This window comes from Rhinoderma darwinii, chromosome 10 (assembly GCF_050947455.1).
Source record: "Rhinoderma darwinii isolate aRhiDar2 chromosome 10, aRhiDar2.hap1, whole genome shotgun sequence".
Taxonomy (NCBI): Eukaryota; Metazoa; Chordata; class Amphibia; order Anura; family Rhinodermatidae; genus Rhinoderma; species Rhinoderma darwinii.
In genome coordinates this window covers 20,700,497-20,723,198 of record NC_134696.1, presented here as the reverse complement: position 1 = coordinate 20,723,198, position 22,702 = coordinate 20,700,497, and the positions used below count along the sequence as shown (strand labels likewise).

The 22,702-nt window shown below is 43.6% G+C and overlaps 2 protein-coding genes across 2 annotated transcripts in view; one reads left to right on the top strand and one right to left on the bottom strand.

Annotated features, from left to right (window-relative positions):
• The window catches only part of RNF207 (ring finger protein 207), an 81,120-nt gene extending 74,493 nt beyond the window's left edge, over positions 1-6,627 (top strand). Inside the window, exon 19 of the mRNA XM_075839459.1 lies at positions 4,269-6,627. Within this exon, the coding sequence (XP_075695574.1) occupies positions 4,269-4,407 (139 nt within the window). The 3' untranslated portion in view covers positions 4,408-6,627. The remainder of the gene's footprint in view (positions 1-4,268) is intronic.
• Positions 6,628-14,139: 7,512 nt separating this feature from the next.
• On the bottom strand, positions 14,140-21,938 carry ICMT (isoprenylcysteine carboxyl methyltransferase). Its single transcript, XM_075840745.1, has 5 exons — positions 21,698-21,938; positions 20,129-20,217; positions 18,835-19,004; positions 17,043-17,260; positions 14,140-14,620 (listed from the first exon to the last, which is right to left on the bottom strand). Exons 1-5 carry the CDS (start codon positions 21,908-21,910, stop codon positions 14,438-14,440), a joined length of 873 nt encoding a protein of 290 aa, XP_075696860.1. The 5' UTR covers positions 21,911-21,938; the 3' UTR covers positions 14,140-14,437.
• Between the last annotated feature and the right edge of the window lie 764 nt (positions 21,939-22,702).

Sequence of the window (22,702 nt, the reverse complement as noted above, 5' to 3'; positions counted from 1 at the left end):
TCAAAGTATTCAAAACAGCATTTAGAAAGTTTCTTAACCCTTTAAACGTTTCACAGGAATTAAAGCAACGTAGAGGTGAAATTTTCAAATTTCATTTTTTTTTTGCAGAAATTCATTTTTATTCTATTTTTTTTGTAACACAGAAGTTTTTACCAGAGAAATGCAACTCAATATTTATTGACCAGATTCTGCAGTTTTAGGAAATATCCCACATGTTGCCCTAGTGTGCTACTGGACTGAAGCACCGGCCTCAGAAGCAAAGGAGCACCCAGTGGATTTTGGGCCTCCTTTTTATTAGAAAATATTTTAGGCTCCATGTCAGGTTTCAAGGGCTCTTTCGGTGCCAAAACAGTGGAAATCCACCAAAAGTGACCCCATTTTGGAAACTACACCCCTTGAGGAAATTATCTAGGGGTATAGTGAGCATTTTGACCCCGCAGGTTTTTTGCAGAAATTATTGGAAGTAGGCCGTGAAAATAAAAATCGTCATTCTTTCAAAGATTATGTAGGTTTAGCTAATTTTTTCTAATTTCCACGAGGACTAAAGGAGAAAAAGCACCACAACATTTGTAAAGCAATTTCTCCCGAGTAAAAAAATACCCCACATGTGGTTATAAACGGATGTTTGGACACACGGCGGAGCTTAGAAGGGAAAGAGCGCCATTTGGCTTTTGGAGCTCAAATTTAGCAGGAATGGTTTGCGCAGGCCATGTCACATTTGCAAAGCCCCTGAGGTACCAAAACAGTGAAAACGCCAAAAAAGTGACTCCATTGAGAAAACTACACCCCTTGAGGAATCCATCTAGGGGTGTAGTGAGCATTTTGCCCCCACAGGTGTTTCATAGATTTTATTAGAATTGGGCAGTGAAAATAAAAAAAATCCTTTTTCTTCAATAAGACGTAGCTTTAGCTCCAAATTTTTAATTTTCTCAACAAATAAAGGAAAAAAAGAACCCCAACGCTTGTAAAGCAACTTCTCTGGAGTACGGCAATACCCCACACGTGGTCGTAAAATGCTGTTTGGGCACACGGCAGGGCTCAGAAGGGAAGGAGCGCCATTTGCTTTTGGTGTACAGATTTTGCTGCATTTGGTTTCTGGTCGCTATGTTGCATTTGCAAAGTCCATGTGGGACCAAAACAGTGGATCCCCCCCAGAAGTGACGCCATTTTGGAAACAACACCCTCAAGGTATTCACCTAGTGGTGTAGTGAGCATGTTAACCCCAAAGGTGTTTTGCAGAAATTCGTGTGCACACGATGTGGGAGAATGAAAATGGGAATTTTTCCTTAGATACGCCAATATGTGGTGCCCGGCTTGTGCCACCATAACAAGACAGCTCTCAATTATTATGCGGTGTTTCCCTGTTTTAGAATCACCCTACATGTGGCCCTAATCTTTTGCCTGGACATTCGACAGGGCTCAGGAGTGAGAGAGCACCATGTAAAATTGAGGCCTAATTTGGCGACTTATAAAGTATTGGTTCACAATTGCAGAGGCTTTGATGTGAAATAATAAAAGAAACCCCTGAGAAGTGACCCCATTTTGGAAACTGCACCCCTCAAGGCATTTATTAAGAGGTGTAGTGAGCATTTTCACCCCACGTGTCTTTTCCATAAATGATTGCGCTGCGGAAGGTACAAATTAAATAGTTTCCCTAGATATGCCAATTCAGTGTCAAATGTCATGCCCAGCTTGTGCCACTTTTTTTTTTATATACACCGTTCACCGTACGTTATAAACTACATGTTACCTTTATTCTGCGGGTCAGTACGATTCCGGCGATACCAAATTTATAGAACTTTTTTATAACTTTTTGCACAATAAAATTACTTTTGGAAAGAGAATGTATTTTTTCTGTCGCCAAGTTGTGAGAGCCATAACTTTTACATTTTTTCATCGATGGAGCTGTGTGAGGGCTTGTTTTTTTTGCGAGACAAGGTATAGATTTTATCGGTACCATTTTTGGATACATGCGACTTTTTGATCACTTTTTATTTCAATTTTTGGAAGACAGTGACCAAAAAAACAGTAATTATGGCAGTGTTTTTGAGGTTTTTTTTTACGGCGTTCACTGTGCGGAATAAATAACATAATATTTTTATAGTTCAGGTCGTTACGATCGCTGCGATACCAAATATGTATGGCTTTATTATTTTTTTCAATAATAAATGACTTATAAGGGAAAAAGGGCGATTGTGTTTTGTGTTATTATTTGAAACTTTTATTGTATCTTTTCCAACTTTTATTTTTACTTTTTTTACACTTTTTTTTACACTTTTCTTTAGTCCCACTAGGGGACTTGAATGTCCAACTATTTGTTTGATGTTCTAATACATTGCACTACCTATGTAGTGCAATGTATTGGAACTGTCAGTTGTTCACTGACAGCAAGCCGATTAGGCTCCGCCTCTGGGCGGGGCCTAATCAGCTTACGTAATGGCAGACAGGAGTCCATTGTTAGGGCTCCTGTTGCCATGGTAGCAGTCGCCAGCCTTGCCATCGCATGGCAAGGCTGCCGATTTTCTACAAACCTCTAGGATGCAGCGATCACAATGGATCGCTGCATCGAAGGGGTTAATGCCAGGAATCGGAGCTAGCTCCGGTTCCTGGCGATAGATCGGGGTGTCCGCTGTAACATACAGCGGACACCCACTGCTGATGACGCCGGCTCAGCTTCTGAGCCGGAAGCTGAGCCGGCGCCATCTTGCCGATGTTACCGGAAGCCTCCTGGGCCCCGCCGACGACGGGGCATAGGAGGATTCCGTTACAGGCTGATCGGGAGGTAAGCATTAGCCCTCCGATCGCCTTTGCAGCCACCGGCAACCCAGCGATCACGTTGCTGGGGTGCCGGTGGCTATAAACTCCTCACATGCTGCGATCTCTATAGAACGCAGCATGTGAGGGGTTAATCGGTCGGATCGGAGGCTAGCTCCGGTCCTAGCCGATACCTTAGGGTGCCAACTGTAACATACAGCTGTCACCCGGTGGTGATGTCGCTGGCTCAGCTCCTGAGCCAGCTTCATCTCCATGACGTATATTTACGTGAAAAGGCGGTAAGCCACCGATTTTAATGACGTATATATACGTGATCCGGCGGGAAGGGGTTACACCAATTCAAGCTAGTCAAGATGTAGATATTGATGTAGACAGTGATTTGAATCTACACAAGGTTTCCATGACAACACTGCACAGAAATCAGAAGGTTGTCATCAGAATGTCTCAGTGGTGCAGCCTCAGGCCTCGGACCTGTACCTTTTAACTATTTAATTTTTGACTGGTTAGATGGCAAAATATTATCTGTGTTGTTCTGTCAATCGCTATTGCTTCCCTGGAGAGAATTTGGTATTGGAGTTGTCTAACGTAACTCTAAGGCTGGGTTCACACGACCATGTTACGTCCGTAATGTACGGAACGTATTTCGGCCGGAAGACCCGGTCCGAACACAGTGCAGGGAGCCGGGCTCCTAGCATCATAGTTATGTACGATGCTAAGAGTCCCTGCCTCTGCGTGGAACTACTGTCCCGTACTGTAATCATGATTACAGTACGTGACAGCTGTCCTGCAGCGAGGCAGGGACTCCTAGCATCGTACATCACTATGATGCTAGGAGCCCGGCTCCCTGCACTATGTTCGGTCCGGGTCTTCCGGCCGAAATACGTTCCGTACATTACGGACGTAACATGGTCGTGTGAACCCAGCCTAACTCTTCCCTGCACAGCCAAAAATATTCAGTCACAGCAATCAGATATTGATTATGGGAAAACCCCTTTAAGATTTCAAAAACCTCTTCATCACCTATCAATGGATAGGTGATAAGTATATGATCGGTGGGGGTCCGGCCGCTGGGACCCCACCAATCATGAGAACGGGCTTACCTTGCCACTCCTGGGAGCTCCGTAGGAATGGAGCGGTAGTGCAGAGGCTTGGCCGTTGCTCCATTCATTTCTATAGGGCTGCCGCTCCGCTAGCTTTATCAGCCCCATAGAAATGAATGGAGTGGTGGTCGAGCATGCACACCACCGCTCCATTCCTATAGGGGAAAGCAAGTTTGTCCCGTTCTCGTGATTGGTGTGGCTCCCAGCAGTTGGACCCCCACCGATCAGATATTAATCACCTATCCCATGGATAGGTGGTTTATTGATTATGGAAAAACCCCTTTGTATTAAAGATCCTCTGCTCCTTTTGGGTTTTAAACAAGGGGACGCTATCGCTGCCTGTACGACGCACTTCAAATTTTTCTGTTTATAATTGACATATTTTTGTCCCAGGAACGATTTAACAGTTTGTTCAGAAGAACAACATGAAAAACCACTGGAGCAGAAAATGAACGACGACACATTGTTAAAAAGTAAAGAGTACTATAGGCTGACGCAGAATGCGCCAAACTGGAAAGGGTTAAGTACATGAACGGAAACAGCATGCAAGAAGGTGACCAGAAGATGTATTGTTGGTCTCCGTCTAATGTTAGTGTTAGCCATTCAAGGGTTAAATGGACATTCTCTAAAAAATCTGGTCGTCCAAACGGAGATCTTGGGGACGGCGACTGCCGGCTGATCCATATAGTACAGCGTTCTTTGTATGTAACGCATCAAAATATTCTTTAATCCAGCATTCATGAAACCTATTTGCTTCCAGATTATCAAATATTCTGGATTATTGGACGTCACAGAAGGTAAATATAGGTAAAATTCCTTTAATCCAGAATATCTGATAGTTCGTCTCTTTTTTCTGGCACAGAACTGTAAAGTAATACAGGGACTCACAAGCCCCGAAGACTAAGCAGAGAACGGATTATGGGACTCCTTTTAGTATATTGTATGTTATTTGGGCTCTGCTTGTAGATTATCTACTCTTACACACGACCGAGTTTGGGCATTTCCCGGCCCTACCGTGGTACAGGTGAAGGGGACTCCTGTCACCAGACATTTTATGATGCTAGGAGTCTTTCTCCCCACGGAACTGCTGTTCCGTACTGTATAATTTTTTTCAGTAGGGGAGGCAGAGACTCCTAGCGTCATAAAATGTCTATGATGCCAGGAGTCCCGTTCACCCGTACGGCCGAAACGCGGACAGTTTGTCACGGCCCGAACTCGGTCATGTGCAAGAGGTGTTAGGGCTTGTCCACATGTAACGGAATTGCTGCAGAAAACTTCTGCCGCAATTCCGCAGATATTCCGCTGCGGATAACCGCACCATTTTCTGCTTTTTTTTAATACAGAAAGCGGTGCAGATTTTGCAGCATTTTTCACAATGCTGGGAGATGGTGACATCTCCTCTGAAACACGCATTTCAGTCCACTTTCCGAAGCAGCAATTGACATGCTGCAGTACGGAAAATACACACCGCAGGTGAATTTCTGCTCGGAAGTCTTACGCAGCGCATGGAAGAGATTTGTTAAATCTCACCCACTTTGCTGCTGCATATTTTCCGTCCACAATTCCGTTACGTGTGGACAAGCCCTGACTAGTTAGTTTGATATCCTTTTCTGTCACCATCCGATAATCCAGAATATTTGATAATTCAGCACCTGTCTATTTATTATATTATTTCGTGTTTATTCATGTGATGCTCTGTGTTAGAAATTTAATATATATATTTGTTCCACACATGTTAAAAATATAAAGCTATAGCTTACAGCTGGAGTGCTGAAGGTTGCGGACACCTGTTGTAGGGTATATAAGGGATTTTCTTAAGGGGCACATTCTATTCATCAGATAGATAGTACTGCCTGTGTCTACCTGGTTATAATGGCAGGAAGTTCACAGCTAATATGGCTGACTTAAAAGAAGTTCAGTTCCTCCCCCCCCTGCCCCACAGAACTGTAAATTTTCCTTGATGCCCATAAAGGTCCACTTAGCAGACCATGGGCGACGTAGCAGATGGAGGAAGTTGGGTCTCTTCCAGCATTTATGCCATTCTATTTTTAGCAACTTGTTTGTTGCAAGCCTACAACTCCAATCAGGTGCTTATAGGACATGCTGGGAGTTGTAATTCGGCAACAGCTACAGAGCTTTGGGTCATAATTAGATCCTTACCCCATCCCCTTTCTCTAATCATGACACTGCTCCCGTCACAGACAGACCTATTCTAACACAGTGATAGGAGTGGGCAATTCACTGCCTCTCGAGTTCTCTAAAATACTCTGTGCTGCTGTTAAGATCACAGTAATTCTCTGCAGGACTTTGTATACCTTCACATCAAAGCTGGAGGAGAACAAAAACATAAAAGATGAACAAGTAAAAGAATAAGATTACTTATATAGAGTATAAATGTGTAAAGCAATAGACTTTTATTTTACGGTCGTTATAACGTGTTATTATTTACACACGCAGTATAGACCAGAATGTCCATTAAATACAACATATACAGTTATATAAATACAAAGGAAAATCATTTACTGCCGTATAATCGGAGACTGAAGATACAGGGCCCAGATTCAAGGGGTTAAAACTAACTTTATAAAAATAAAACAAACAGAAAATAAATATACACGTGATTACAGTGGTGGACCGAATCATGAGGCCGCCGTCAAATGTATTCTGAAATTTGATTGTCTGCAAAGCTATGGGGGAGGGGCTGGAATGTAGACGTTAGTGGCGCCCAAATTTTGGGACAAGCAGGGGCCAGTCTATGCATTCGCAATGATCCAGTGTCATTTCGGAACGAAACAGAACCAACCTACATAACATGAGTAAGGCCAGTCTCAGAATGCTGTAGTCAGACTTTAAAAACGCACCCACAACCCCGAGATCCCCCACAGTTCAAGTGAACCAAACTTAGATCACCAAGGACTCCCATGGTAATCAAAGTTGCATTCAGTAGAACCTTTGGAAGTGCAGGTATTGCAGCGCGGGCGATAACATGCGGCCGCATCAGGATCTGAAGCCAACCGAACTTTGTAAAATAGGCCCGGATATATCAGAAACTGTCTAACAGTAAAACAGGCCTTGTTGCCCATAGCAACCAATCAGAGCTCAGCTTTCATTTCCCCAGGGAAGCGAAAGAAATGAAAGCTGAGCTCTGATTGGTAGCTATGGGCAACCAGGCCAGTTTCAGTTTTGATAAATGGGGCCTATTGTACTTTTGGACTGAAATTGAGCATCAAAGTTAAAATTCTGCATTGTGGGAGCGGAGTTACAGAGTTAGGCCTCATGCACACGACCGTGCCCGTAATTACGACCCGTAATTGCAGGCACGGCCGGCCGTTTTTACAAGCCGTGCTCCCAGTATTAAGTATAGGAGCACAGTCGGTAAAATAAAAAAATAGGACGTCCTATTTTTCTCGCAAGGTTTGTATGGCACGGACACCCTCCCGTAGACATACGGGAAGGTGTCCGTCGGCCATAGAAATGAATGGGCCCGTAATTACGGGTGATTTTACGGTCGTATGCATGGGGCCTTATTCACACAATGCAGATTTCATACCGATTTTTCATGCATTTTTTTTTTTAACCCAGAACTGGATTCAGGAGAGCAGACATAGAAGGTCTTCCTTTTTATATTTCTTCTGTTTAGGTTCTGTTCCTGGTTTTGGCAAAATCTGCAGTGTGTAAACAAGTTCTTAGGTATGTTCACACAGTGTTTTTTGCAGTCAGAAAAATCAGCCTCAAAATGACTGAAGGAATTTTGAGGCAGATTTTGCCCTGACTGCACTTTCTTTGCCGCGATTTTCGGCCATGGCCATTGAGCGGCTCGGGCAAAAAACGCTGCGAAAGACGCTTTCTCTGCCTCCCATTGATTGCAATAGGTCAGAGACGGAACTGCGGAAAGAAAGAGCATGTCGCTTTTTTTCCCACGAGTGGGAAAAAAACGCCTCCACCTCCCATTACATAGTTTGTACGGTTGAAAAAAGACACATGTCCATCAAGTTCAACCAAGGGATGGGAAAGGGGAAATAAAAAATTTCTACACATAGGAGCTAATATTTTTTTGTTCTAGGAAATTATCTAAGCCTTTTTTGCAGCATCTCCTGTCCCTGCTGCGACGGCTCCTGCGGTGTCTACTGTCCCTGCTGTGACGGCTCCTGCGGTGACTATTCACAGTTCTCACAGTAAGGGTATGTGCACACACACTAATTACGTCCGTAATTGACGGACGTATTTCGGCCGCAAGTACCGGACCGAACACAGTGCAGGGAGCCGGGCTCCTAGCATCATAGTTATGTACGATGCTAGGAGTCCCTGCCTCTCTGCAGGACAACTGTCCCGTACTGTAATCATGTTTTCAGTACGGGACAGCAGTTCCACGGAGAGGCAGGGACTCCTAGCGTCGTACATAAGTATGATGCTAGGAGCCCGCCTCCCTGCACTGTGTTCGGTCCACTACTTGCGGCCGAAATACGTCTGTCAATTACGGACGTAAATAGTGTGTGTGCACATACCCTAAAGAAGACTTTTCGCCTCAGCAGGTTGAACCTTTCTTTTTCCAGACGGAGGGAGTGCCCCCTTGTTTTTTGAGGGGGTTTTACATGGAACAGGATTTCACCATATTTTTTGTATGTGCCATTAATATATTTATATAAGTTAATCATGTCCCCCCTTAGTCGTCTTTTTTCAAGGCTAAATAGGTTTAATTCTTTTAATCTTTCCTCATAACTTAGATTCTCCATGCCCCTAATTAGCTTCGTTGCTCTTCTTTGTATTTTTTCCAACTCCAGGGCATCCTTTCTATGAACAGGAGCCCAGAACTGAACTGCATATTCTAGATGAGGCCTCACTAATGCTTTGTAAAGTGGTAATATTACATCCCTGTCCCGCGAGTCCATGCCTCTTTTAATACACGACAATATTTTTCTGGCCTTTGAAGCAGCTGATTGACACTGCATGCTGTTATTGAGTTTATGATTTACAAGTACACCCAGATCCTTCTCAACAAGTGACTCCCCCAGTGTAGCGCCCCCTAGGACATATGATGCATGCAGGTTGTTGGTACCCAGATGCATGACTTTACATTTATCTACATTAAACTTCATCTGCCAAGTGGACGCCCAAACACTTAGTTTGTTTAAATCCACTTGCAATTCACAAACCTCTTCCATAGTCTGAACTATATTGCATAGCTTGGTGTCATCTGCAAAAATAGAAATAGTGCTATTAATCCCATCCTCTATATCATTAATATCAAATCAATGACGCGATTTCGGCCGTTTTTTATCGCGGTTTCCGCGTCAAAGACAGCGCCAAAAAACAGCGTGCACTAGCTTTTAGAATTAAGCTGTTCACATATCTGACAGCATTGGTACTGAACTGCAGTCTTTTCAGGGGCATTTAGCTAATTTTTGAAAGCAGCTCTGGCTGTGAATGGAAAAAAAATTGTCAAGCAAAAACCAGTCAAACACAGCAGTTGCAAAAAGTCCACAACTTTTCCACCATTTGCAACGTCAGCGACTTTTTACATGTCTTGAATGTTGCGAAACCTAAATCACACGGGACTCAACAATTTTTTGTTGTTCGACTTGACGTCGTATCACGATTAGGCTCAGTTCACATCTCGTTTTGTGCACACGTTTGTGGTATACGACGATGTATACGTTTTTAAGGTTATAAAAACGTATGCATTTGTAACGTATTCTTACGTTTTTTTGGTGGTATACGTCGCATACGTTTTGTGTCTTTTCTTACTTATAAAAACGTAGACTTTTTTTGTTCTTTAGCAAAATCAAACTTTGTAAAGTCAAGATTTCCCATATAAGGTTACAAAAACATATACGTTTTACGTATACCAATTAAGATTGCATACGTCGTCATTGACTTCAATACAAATAAAAACCTATGTTTTGGAAAAGTACTGAGAGACCTAGTAGACTACGCTTTTCAGGACATGAAGGGAAAAAAAAAAAAAAAAAAAAAAGGATAGAACATAAGCACAAAAAATGTAAGCACAAACTACACCATTAGGGCGTCCGTCCTGACCATAGAAATCAACGTACACGTCTTGACACGGTTTTCTCATGTCAAAACGTGCACATCAGACGTAGAGTAAAAACGAGATGTGAACTTAGCCTTATCAGCAGGAGCCGGTGTTCAGTTGGGGACATCAATTCCAAACATATATATATATATATATTAGGGAACTGTTATTTACGCAATTACCGGATATAAAAGTGCGGTTTCGCTCTACCCTGAGCCAAAACGGATGCCCCACCTCAAACATCTACGTAACTGGTTGCATCTTAATACTAAATACTCCACTAGTGTGGTCTGCATTGTGAGAAGATGACATGATGGTCATAGCCTTAGGGCACATTCACACGTGGCGGAAATGCTGTGGACAGTCCGCAGTGGAATTCTGCAACGGCCGTTTTTTACATTTGTTTCTATACATTTTTAGGAAAGTTAGTTGACGTTGCAGAAAATAACTGTGCGGTAATTATGCTGCGGTGCGGAATTTTCCCTCCACAGCATGCTCATGACGTTGCGGAGAAGAATCGGAATTTCACTGCGGATTTCAGCCTTTGCAATGCAAAAACTGAAATCTGTGGCAAGTCCGCTGTGATATCTGCAACGTCTGAATTACCTGTCAAATATGCAAATGTTGGTGCGGATTCGTTGCGTAATTGCCCTAAATCTGCATCAACATTTGCAGCGGAAAAATTCTGCCACGTCTGACCATGCCCTTACAACTAGAGTGGTCACCCAGAAAATAAGGCGGTGTCGTCCCTTTATTCCCAAGAGCATCACACTTGTGAAGCTGCCCAATCGATGGGACCACCCACCAAGTGATCCTGCGCAAATGTAGCCATCTGTTTTCCCATCTCTAATACTTTACACAGTGCTGTCGTAGTATAAACAATTGGTGCTCCATCCCCTACCCTGCAGTAGGCATCAACAGGACGGGCAGCTTCTTTCAATGTTGGACTACAAGACAACTGCACGGACGTGAGAGGTGCCGCCCCAGGATGGGTCCTGGCAGCACTACAGGCATAACCCGATGCCCTCACTGCACCTCCAAAGGCCACGGCTCTTATTACCATGGCAGATACTTTGGGTTGTCACCTGAACAGTATAAGCCCTCACTCCTACGAGTGCATGATAGCGTCATATTACGGCTGCAATACCCAGACCTCCTGTGGTTCTAACAGATACTATAGGATAAAACGCTCCCATTAGATTATTCGGAATATTCACAAGCTTCCCCCATGTATGCACATCATCTTAACACTGTAAGACCACTCTTAGGAAGCCCCCATATAGAAACCAGTCAGTAGTGTGGCATCAGCTTGGCACAAGATTCAGCTGAGCCGGATCATAGTAAATAGTCATTTGCATCGGAGCACAAAAAAACAAGCCGTAAAATTTTTTTTACATCAGACCCTGTGAATGTTTCGGACACGTACCCTGTAGGTCAGTCTTTGGTCTCTGTGCCCTCATACACTCCATGGTTATGCCAGGCACTGGTCACTACAGGGGTTCTTCAGTATTGTGGCTTTTGGCTGTGCACCTGCCTTATAGGATTGGTTCCCGATGATAACATATTCCCGGAGGACCTGATCATTAACCGGTATCATCAGAAGCTCCAACTGTAAGCAGGGAAAGGTCCCCAGATATCAGTAAATGCTGCCAGTTCTGTTAATACTGCACTTGTTTGGCAAACTGTATGTGGCGGACACCAGGCTGATGAATGAGGAGCGCTGCTATACGTCGAAGGCTGGGGGGCATGGCAACTTTGGAAGTCGGATGACAATAGCACTCGAAGAAATTAATTAAAAGGGGCACCCTGCTCATCCTCCGTTCCCATGGTAGCTGCTGTGAGTCTCCTTGACACCTGCCATAGCACCGTGTGAACAAATTTGTCAAGCTTTGCTGCTGGGTAACAAAATAATGATTCCGCTGGGTCTAAACATGCCTAGTAAACCCGAAGGGTCAATATTTGTAATTCATGGACTGGACACGTTTATTCTCAGTCCCCTCGAGCTGCTGACAGGATGGACGAAGGGCAGGATTCACTTCCAAACAAAAAAAATGGGGGATCTGATGTGAAAACTGGGACAGCACAAACTCCATGTAACCCCCAAGTGTCTCCTGACTGATCCATTGAAGGTCAACCCAAAAAGTTTTGTAACTCAAACTCTGACCACCAAGCACTTCGAGTTGCGCCTCTTGTGGCTGACATTGGCAGCTGAAACCCACATGTAGCTTCGGACTAGAGAGAATATTTTTTTAACAATGACTATAAGAACGGTTTCATATGGTTGCATTTAAGGGTTCCTTTTTGTCCACCACTAGGAGCCCCCCCAGAGAGTCTACTAAAACCAAACTTTCCTCACTGAATTGCATTGTAGACTCGAAAGGCAGCCAGACTCAGGTGTCCGATGTCACACGCCTCTGCCTGCCCCCTACATTTACTACACTATAGTAGGGGTCAGCAGTGTCTATGGAGATGGTTTAGTGTGCTGCATTCCCCCTATATGCCATACAGGGAAGCAATGACAATAGCCATCACCATGAATACCAGTGTTACGTGTGAGCAGTTTGAGCTACTAGCACAATTTGTAGAGAAATAAAGTGTCCGGGCTTAATATAACTATATACCTCTGCCATATAATTAACAGTTACCCCCTCCTGGCTGGCGTGTCACCTTAAAAAGAACCTCTCACCTGCCTATACATGTGCAGCATGTAATAGTCAGGGCTGCACAAACCCTGGGGCACTTTAAAAAACGGAGGAGGGTAGTAAAAAAATTTAGATAGATATCGGTGCCGTTATAATTGGTGCCTAATATTTAAATAACCCCCTGAATGGTGAAATTGGCATTGTACAATCGGCTACGGACAGTGCCACAGCATGTGCTGCAGAGCGTGTGCGCACGCACGCTCTCTCTCTTCAGCTCTCGGCAGACAAGGACAAGACTGTGTGATCTCTCGCGAGAGATCACAGTCTTGTCCTTGTCTGCCGAGAGCGGAAAAGTGAGAGCATGCACACCCAGCTCTCACCCGAGCTGCGCGTGCACACACACTCCAGCTCTTGCTGTGGCACTGTCCGTAGCCGTCTGGACAGTGTCACAGCGATGAAACACGCCCCCTTGCCAATTACACTCCCCATTGACAGTTCAGGGGGTTATTTAAATATCGGGCGCCAAAAATAACGGCGCCGATGTCTAAATAACGGAGGAGGGTAGGATAAGAATGTAAAGTGCCCTAGGGTTTGTGCAGCCCTGCCCATTACATGCTGCACATGTATGGGCAGGTGAAAAGTTCTCTTTAAGGGCAACTTGCCATGATACAATCACTAGGATTTGCGATCACTTACTGACTTCGACGACCCCCTCAGAATGAAGGAGTGCAGTGCAAGTTAAAGTGTATAACTTAACTTTTAAAAAACTTTCATCAGTGGGGGTCCAAGCACTGAGACTCCCACCAATTGCTAAAACGAAGCGGCAGAAACAATCGGGTGAGCGCTATGCCGCTTTGTTTCTGATTGGCTTTCCTCGAAGCGGTGTACGGGCTCAATAAAAGTCGCCTTTGAATCTGTACTCCGCTCGGAAACTAAACGGCACAGCGCTCACCTGAACGATTCTGCGGCTTAGTATTCCTGATTAGTGGGGGTGTCAATGCTTGGACCCCCACCGATCAAAACTTCTTACGTGTCACGATCACATGTCAAAAGTTTTTTAAAAGTTTAGTTACACTTTAAGTTCTGCAGTTCCTTAATATTTTCCTGCACAGCGCTGCTCTCAGCCACCCGCTGTGCAGGGAATCACAACTCACCCGATTTACTTGGATGCAGTGTTGTTGCAGTTCCCTTCACAGCCCAGATGTGCTCGGAATAAGCCAGCCAGTCACCCCATTCTTTATGTTCTCGTGATCGATGGGGTCCCAGAAGTCAGATCCTTACCGCTGATGTAATGTCATAAAATGATAAGACGGCAATACCCCATTACATCCAACAACCCGTATTCCAAAACCGCTCCCCCTCGAGACGTGTTCTACCACGGCTACACAGCTTGTTCCTACGAATGCCTCAGATCATGGCAGGATCCGTCAATGCTCTATGGCTACCAAGCAATCAGAAATGAAGAGCCCTGTGTGCGTTGTTTGCCATGTTCTCGGGGTGACCCTTTAACATTGCATTGTGCGTGTCCCTAGAGCCGTGTAACATCTAGGCACATGAATGATCTAGAAAGAAGAGTATGCATCATCTCTACGGATAAAACCTCCTTTATATATATTTATATATAAAATGTTCTATACAAAAAGTCTCATTTGCCCCCTTCCCTGTATTGTAACTTGGGATTCCAGAAAAGACCTTTGAGCCTCGTAGGATCGCGGTGCGCTCGTGTGGACCGAATCTTCATAGCCCTTAATGAATCCTCTTGGTTTAAAGAAAAAGACTAAGCTTGGCTGCTACTTATTCTCCGTCTCACGTGCTGGTCTCCGGGAGCGGAACTGCAAGGTACATCCTCAGTACAGGAAGTGTGTTACTATGTGCTGCACGCCGCCTCACGGCTCCACCTTGACTCCGTTTATGAACGGCAAGCCTGTGGGAACATTCCTTTTATATTCTACATATTCCTGCCCAAAGAAATGAATCAGCGAGAATTCCTCCTCCTCAACCCGTTCACGGAAAAACCTCCAGGATGCAAAAGTGTAGCCAATTAGGCAGACTGGGTTGCAGAGCAAAACCTGAAAAAAATACAAGAGGATTCTGGGTAAACAGACCGAAATTCCATATGCTTCACTAATTATATTCTTGTACACAGGAGCAGTTATTATAGTAGTTATATTCTTGTATATAGGGGCAGTATTATAGTAGTTATATTCTTGTATATAGGGGCAGTATTATAGTAGTTATATTCTTGTATATAGGGGGTAGTATTATAGTAGTTATATTCTTGTATATAGGGGCAGTATTATAGTAGTTATATTCTTGTATATAGGGGGCAGTATTATAGTAGTTATATTCTTCTACATAGGGGGCAGTATTATAGTAGTTATATTCTTGTATATAGGGAGCAGTATTATAGTAGTTATATTCTTGTATATAGGGGCAGTATTATAGTAGTTATATTCTTGTATATAGGAGCAGTATTATAGTAGTTATATTCTTGTATATAGTGGGTAGTATTATAGTAGTTATATTCTTGTATATAGGGGCAGTATTATAGTAGTTATATTCTTGTATATAGAGGGCAGTATTATAGTAGTTAGATTCTTGTACATAGGGAGTAGTATTATAGTAGTTATATTCTTGTATATAGGAGCAGTATTATAGTAGTTATATTCTTGTATGTAGGGGCAGTATTATAGTAGTTATATTCTTGTATATAGGGAGCAGTATTATAGTAGTTATATTCTTGTATATAGGGGGCAGTATTATAGTAGTTATATTCTTCTACATAGGGGGCAGTATTATAGTAGTTATATTCTTGTATATAGGGGGCAGTATTATAGTAGTTATATTCTTCTACATAGGGGGCAGTATTATAGTAGTTATATTCTTGTATATAGGGGCAGTATTATAGTAGTTATATTCTTGTATATAGGAGCAGTATTATAGTAGTTATATTCTTGTATATAGTGGGTAGTATTATAGTAGTTATATTCTTGTATATAGGGGCAGTATTATAGTAGTTATATTCTTGTATATAGGGGCAGTATTATAGTAGTTATATTCTTGTATATAGAGGGCAGTATTATAGTAGTTAGATTCTTGTACATAGGGAGTAGTATTATAGTAGTTATATTCTTGTATATAGGAGCAGTATTATAGTAGTTATATTCTTGTATGTAGGGGCAGTATTATAGTAGTTATATTCTTGTATATAGGAGGCAGTATTATAGTAGTTATATTCTTGTATATAGGGGGCAGTATTATAGTAGTTATATTCTTGTATATAAGGGGCAGTATTATAGTAGTTATATTCTTGTATATAGGAGCAGTATTATAGTAGTTATATTCTGGTATATAGGGGGCAGTATTATAGTAGTTATATTCTTGTATATAGGAGCAGTATTATAGTAGTTATATTCTTGTATATAGGGGGCAGTATTATAGTAGTTATACTCTTGTATATGGGGGCAGTATTATAGTAGTTATATTTTTGTATATAGGGGGCAGTATTATAGTAGTTATATTCTTGTATATAGGAGGCAGCATTATAGTAGTTATATTCTTGTACATAGGGGGCAGTATTATAGTAGTTATATTCTTGTATATGGGGGCAGTATTATAGTAGTTATATTCTTGTATATAGGGGCAGTATTATAGTAGTTATATTCTTGTATATAGGGGGCAGTATTATAGTAGTTATATTCTTGTATATAGGGGGCAGTATTATAGTAGTTATATTCTTGTATATAGGGTCAGTATTATAGTAGTTATATTCTTATATATAGGAGGCAGTATTATAGTAGTTATATTCTTGTATATAGGAGGCAGTATTATACTAGTTATATTCTTGTATATGGGGGCAGTATTATAGTAGTTATATTTTTGTATATAGGGGGCAGTATTATAGTAGTTATATTCTTGTACCTATGGCAATGGTGTGCAACCTGCGAACCCAAAAGCTGTAGTGATTTTTTTTTTTTTTTAATTGTCCCCATTACATAATTGTCTCCACGTAGAATTAATATTCTCATTCACATCTTACAGGAAATATTTGTAGAAACATTAATTACAGGATGCTCAGATATTAAGATCGCAGTTTTTCCCCCAGACATTAATAAGACAACATTTTAATTATTCACAACTCCGGTCAGGAAGAGCCGACACTGCCAAGAACCGGAACTTGCAGCTGTGAGTGGAGAGCAATATTAAAGGGATTGTTCACATTGAAATATACATTTTTGTTACAAAAGGTTCTGCTACAATAAGTTGATCACAGGATATCTCGTTGCTGTGACTCCCAGCGATCCACTGTAATCTGTGGAATTTCCCTGCAGCGCCACCCCAGGAAAAATAAAGTATTACTCAAATCTCATGGAAATCAATGGACTGTCTGTGTAAAACGTGGACATGTCGCTCTTTAAAGCTGCTCTCTGACAATTGTTTAGCTGACAGTAGGATATAAAGGGAGGGGGAAAAAAATAAATAAGTTTTTACCTGGGTCCCGATACTCCAGTAGAACCAGCCCACATAGGACGGGTGTCTGAACCAGGCGTAAACGCCACCGGTCACCAGGGTGTGACTTTCCGATTTCTCATTTTGAACAATGTGATTGAAATTGGAGCCAGCGGTGAGCATCGCAGATTTCCTCAGAGATTCCCCGAAAAGAACCATAGACAGGCCAATAATGCTCAGCCATGTGATCTGCTTCAGTTCTGCAAAACAGAGAAAAGAGGTCAAGATAAAGGAGAGCAGCGACAAACCTCAGGACTGGTGGCTGCAGCCAGATCGGAATTACATCTACGGCGGATCTGTCAGTAGACACGGCTCTTAAAGGAGCACTCCCATGAAAAGTCTTATAAAAAAAAAAGCTAGCAAAACTTCTGTCAGGTAAGAAGTTTGTTAAACGTTTAATTACCCTTTAAAAAGAGTATGTATACTACTGCAGCCAATTTTTCTATTGCTCAAATGTTTCTACTATAAAAAAAATGAAGCAACTTTGCATAGTCTCTTAAAGAGGCTCTGTCACCACATTATAAGTGCCCTGTCTCCTACATAAGGAGATCGGCGCTATAATGTAGGTGACAGTAATGCTTTTTATTTTGAAAAACGATCATTTTAAACCACTTTATGAGTGATTTTTAGCTTTATGCTAATTACTTTCTTAATGCCCAAGTGGGCGTGTTTTACTTTAGACCAAGTGGACGTTGTACAGAGGAGTGCATGACGCTGACCAATCAGTGACCAATCAGCGTCATACACTTCTCCCCATTCATTTACACTGCACTGGCGATATAGATATATCATTATGTGCAGCCTCATACACAAACACTAACATTACTACAGTGTCCTGATAATGAATATACATCACTACCAGCCTGGACGTGATGTTTATTCAGAATCCTGACACGTCGGTAGCGTCTGTGAGATTTCCAGCAAGGCAAGCGTAATCTCGCGAGATTACGATGTAAACGAGATTACGCTTGCCTTGCTGGAATCTCACAGAAAAGATACAGAAGTGTCAGGATTCTGAATAAACATCACGTCCAGGCTGGATTTCATGTATATTCATTATCAGGACACTGTAGTAATGTTAGGGCTTGTGTATGAGGCTGCACATAGTGATATAACTATATCGCTAGTGCAGTGTAAATGAATGGAGAGGCGTGCATGATGGCGATTGGTCAGCGTCATGCACTCCTCTGTACAACGCCCACTTGGTCGAAAGTAAAAATACGCCCACTTGGGCATTAAGAAACTCATTAGCATAAAGCAAAAATGGCTAATAAAGTGGTTTAAAATATATTGTTTTTCTAAATAAAAAGCATTACTGTCCCCTACATTACAGCGCCCATCTCCTTATGTAGGAGATAGGGCACTTATAATGTGGGGACAGAGTCTCTTTAAATAAATGGACTGTTTTGTGTATACAGCTCCTATGCAGACTTATGGTACAGTCTACAAACCAATCGTGGATAATGAGATCCCGTAGTCAGGTGTTACTCCCTTCCATTATCCCCCATTTCTACTGTCTGTAGAGAAGCAAGAAGCAATGGTTTATGAGAGGGGGTAACACATGGCTGCTGGATCAGGCTGCACACAGGTTTCAATCAGCAGGTACAGGCTATTGTATGGCAGTCTGTGCCTGCTGCTCCTGAGGCAGAATACAGGTTACCATAAACAGTGCCTATAGTCTTCTGACAGGCTAAACAGCCTCTGACCACCACAGGTCAGACCGCCACAGGTCAGACCGCCACAGGTCAGCCGCCGACCGAACATGGACACAAACCTGGACAAATGGTTTTCTCTATAGTGAATTCTACCCAGGAGGAGATGGCGGCCAGTGTGTATTCCAGACTGTGGTTCAGCAGGAAGGAGTCCAGAGACAGACTTCTAGGATTGTTCAGCGCAGTAATAACATACTCCGAGTAATGGAAAAATGACAGCGAGCACATGTACCTGGGAGAGAGAGAGAAAGGCAGGTGTCAACTGAGGGTCAGAAATCAACAGAACGACGATATGTCCACTGCAGATTTATAACCTGGAAAAAAAACGTATGGTGATAATTCAGGACAAAGATGGCGACTGGCAAAGTGCCCGATGCAAACAACGGTCTTAAAGCCGTTCTGTAATATATAACATTCACGTCATGACGCTAGGAAACGCCATTGACAGTGGGATATCATGTCATGAGAATGATTGGAGTGCCACGGCCCCTTCTCATAATCATGGGGGTCCCTATGATCGGCCATCAATGCTTAAATAGAACGAGACCCTTTTAAAGGGGTATTCCCAGAGTAGATATTTATCACCTATCCACAGGATAAGGTCTGATCGCTGGGGGCCCCACTATCTGCGACTCCAACCAATCACTAAACGGGAGTCCCGAGCCCTCTGTTCCTCACACTGCAACCCACGCAGCGAGAAGAAGCTTGATTTGGGGGGGGGGGGGGGGGGTCGTCTAACATGCGCCCTGACGCTCTATTTTAATGTCTATGGGATCAGCGGAAATAGCCAAGCACTGTACTCCGCTGTCTCCGGCAGTCCCATAGACTTTGAATAAAGCGGCACCCATCATGCTCGACCACCACCCCACTCAAAGTTCTCCTCACTGAGGACGTGCAGCGAGGAGGAACAGGGTGCTCGGGACCCCCATTCTAGTGATCAGTAGGGGTCTCAGCAATCAGAAACTCATCATCTATCTTGTAGATAGGCGATTAATGTCTATTCTGCGAATACCCCTTCGAAGGGTTATTCCCATCACAGGAAGTGAGAGCATATTTTTAGGATTTTTCTGATCTATGGGGGTCCAACCTCTGGGACACTCATCGATCCTGAGATTGAAGGGGCTGCAGTGCTGCTTAAACGCGGCCGCTCAACTTTTTTTCACGGCATAGCGGCGCTCCCAGCCGCCGGCCGTACAGGGACCCGCAGCACGGCTCCATTCAAGTGAATGAATTCTGATGCCCCTTCAATCTTAGGATCGGTGGGGGTCCTAGAAGTCGGACCTGTAATGGGAATAACCCCTTAATTGACAACGTGATCTTAGTGTATATATATATTGGTGTATCATTAATACTTACCACCCAAAGTGCCTCCATGGTGACTCGGTGATGCTAATTAACAAGCCACAACCAAACGCAAAGCCTAAGAACGCAGCTCTGATCGCGACCTGCGGGCAAAGACAACAGATGGCACCGAGTTACCAGAAGTGATGTTATATGATATCTCATCAGCTGCAACCTCTGCGTCCTCGGAGTCCCAGCCCCCAACTGATCCGCTGTCAGATCCCTTTAGTTTGATTTCTGGAATCCTATTAGGTGAAATCTCCTCCAATCCCTTAACCTTCCTCCTCGGTGCTGACCTGGGCATGAAGGCTTTCCTTACTCATTAAACCACTGCTGGTATAGAAGGGTCATATACATGGTGGAGATTATGCATAGCACTTAAAGGGGTTGTCCAGATTTCCATATGTCCTATTAGGTCATGCGGACACCATAGAGAGGTGTCCCTGGCTCAAACAGCCCTCCGTGAGCCAGAGCTGCTGCAGAAGGGGTCTCGCGCTCCGGAGGACTCAGCGGCACCATGTATTGTATCATTGCCCGTTGACTTTAACAGGTAGTGAACTGGCAATAATGGCCGATCACTGGGGGCCCAAGCAGATAGAACTGGATTGGGGGTTGTCCAACATGGAGAATCCTTATACTGAGCTCCCACGATGCACTGCTCTCTAGTAACAGGAATCCAGCAGAATTTTGCTTTGTGTGTGATTGGAGAATAAAGTATTTTTAAGGTTAGTCAGCATTGCACGTACATTTAAAGGGGTATTCCCAACTTAAACATAAGCTCTGGGACCCCCACCTATATCTAGAACAGGGATCCCCTGACCCCGTCCCACCTGCTCAGTTGTTTCTGTAACTCCCATAGAAACGGAGAGACACAGGCACAGCCACCTCCCCATTTATTCTCCGTCTGGATGCGGCCACCTCACCAGGAGGGACGTGGATCGGGTGACCCCCATTCTGGAGGTAGGTGCGGGTAAACAAGCTACCATTCTATTTTTCACAAGGGGTTGTCACACAGCTTTCCCAGACTCCGGAGTGGTAAAACTGTATAGTTATGCAGTAAATACAGACGTATCCACATATCGGGGCAGATCTAGGGTGACAACCAGGAAATCGTCCACATAGGACACCTCCCAACTATGACCTGCTGATCCCCAGTGATCGGCTACCGTGTCCACATTCAATGTAGTCAATGGGCATCTATGTCATTCTGGTTAGCAGGGGACCGTCCTATAAAGCATCTATATGACTTAACAGGTCATGCGGACAACCCCTGCAAGCTGTGCAAAAAAATGGAGCTCCCCTTTAAGTCCCACAATGGTCGCTCCCAAAAGCAACAGTCCCTCTCCAGTTGTCCCCGTCAAGCTCCGCCTCTTTCGACAACTGTAACACGCAGCCCACCAGGAACAGAAGCGGTCAGTCTGCAGCACGCTTAACACTTTCATTCCCAAACTGCACATGGGTAGTCACCGAGTCTACAGCCCCATATGGAACAGCAGCTATGCCAGGTAATGCGGGCAGTGGCCCTGCCGTACCCGCCTCCCTGGTACCATAGCTCTCCATATGCCCCAGTCGTCCCCCCTGCACCTGGTACAGATGAGCCCGGTAGAGGAGAAGCAGGATCCCGTTCACAAGCGCTACAAACAAGATGAGCGTTATCCTCCCCGGCGCGCTGCCCAGCAGGGTCTGCCCCGGCTCCGTGTATCTGCTGGTGACGTACGGCAGCGAAACAACCGACACCCCGAGCACGAAACTAAGCACGCTCGCTCTGCCCTCCGCTACCAGCCCATCGCCGGCCATCTTGGAGGAGGCAAAGAGGAAGCCGGCCGCGCACTTCCGGTACGCTGCTTTACGTACAGCAAAAAGGAGTTCATACAGACGGAGCGACACCTGCCGGATAAAAATCAGTAGTGCAGCGCTGTACCATAATTCTACGTGATGACGTTATCATGATATGTAGAGAAATATTATTTATGGGTTTTCTATTTTCAGCAAATATTTTATTTTTTATAACGAACAGTTATCTAATTTTGAAATTACTTTAAGTATTAATTCCTTATTGTTTTCAAGATCTCAGCTTGCTGTCAGTGAATGAGAACGTACCAGGTGTACATTTAACCCCAAAGCAAAATCTGTAACAGGGCTCCCCACCTACCATGTGCCATTTAAAATACATTTAAACAAGGCAGAGGGGCATTTTGGCCCCCTCAGGCACCAGGGTCCGGGTACAACTGCACCTCCTATAGATAGGCCCCTGAGAACCTATATGTGATTATCACTCCGGTGCAGGGCTCCTTACAGCACAGTTATCAGAGCTCTATCCTGAAACCTGTGTGATCATCACATGACCAGGAAAGGTTTTTAGTCACTGACAACAAGCAGATATACTGAAAAGGTAAGGTTTTTATACACAAAGTATATATTCGGAAATTGCACAACTTTTCTTATACAATGAATAACTTAAATCATTGCGCTCATAACATTTACAAGGTTTATACAAATATTGGGGACATTTCTAAATACTGGTGCAAAAAATATTCTGGCATAAATGTGGTACAAAAAATGGCGCCTGCACATACAATATTAATATAA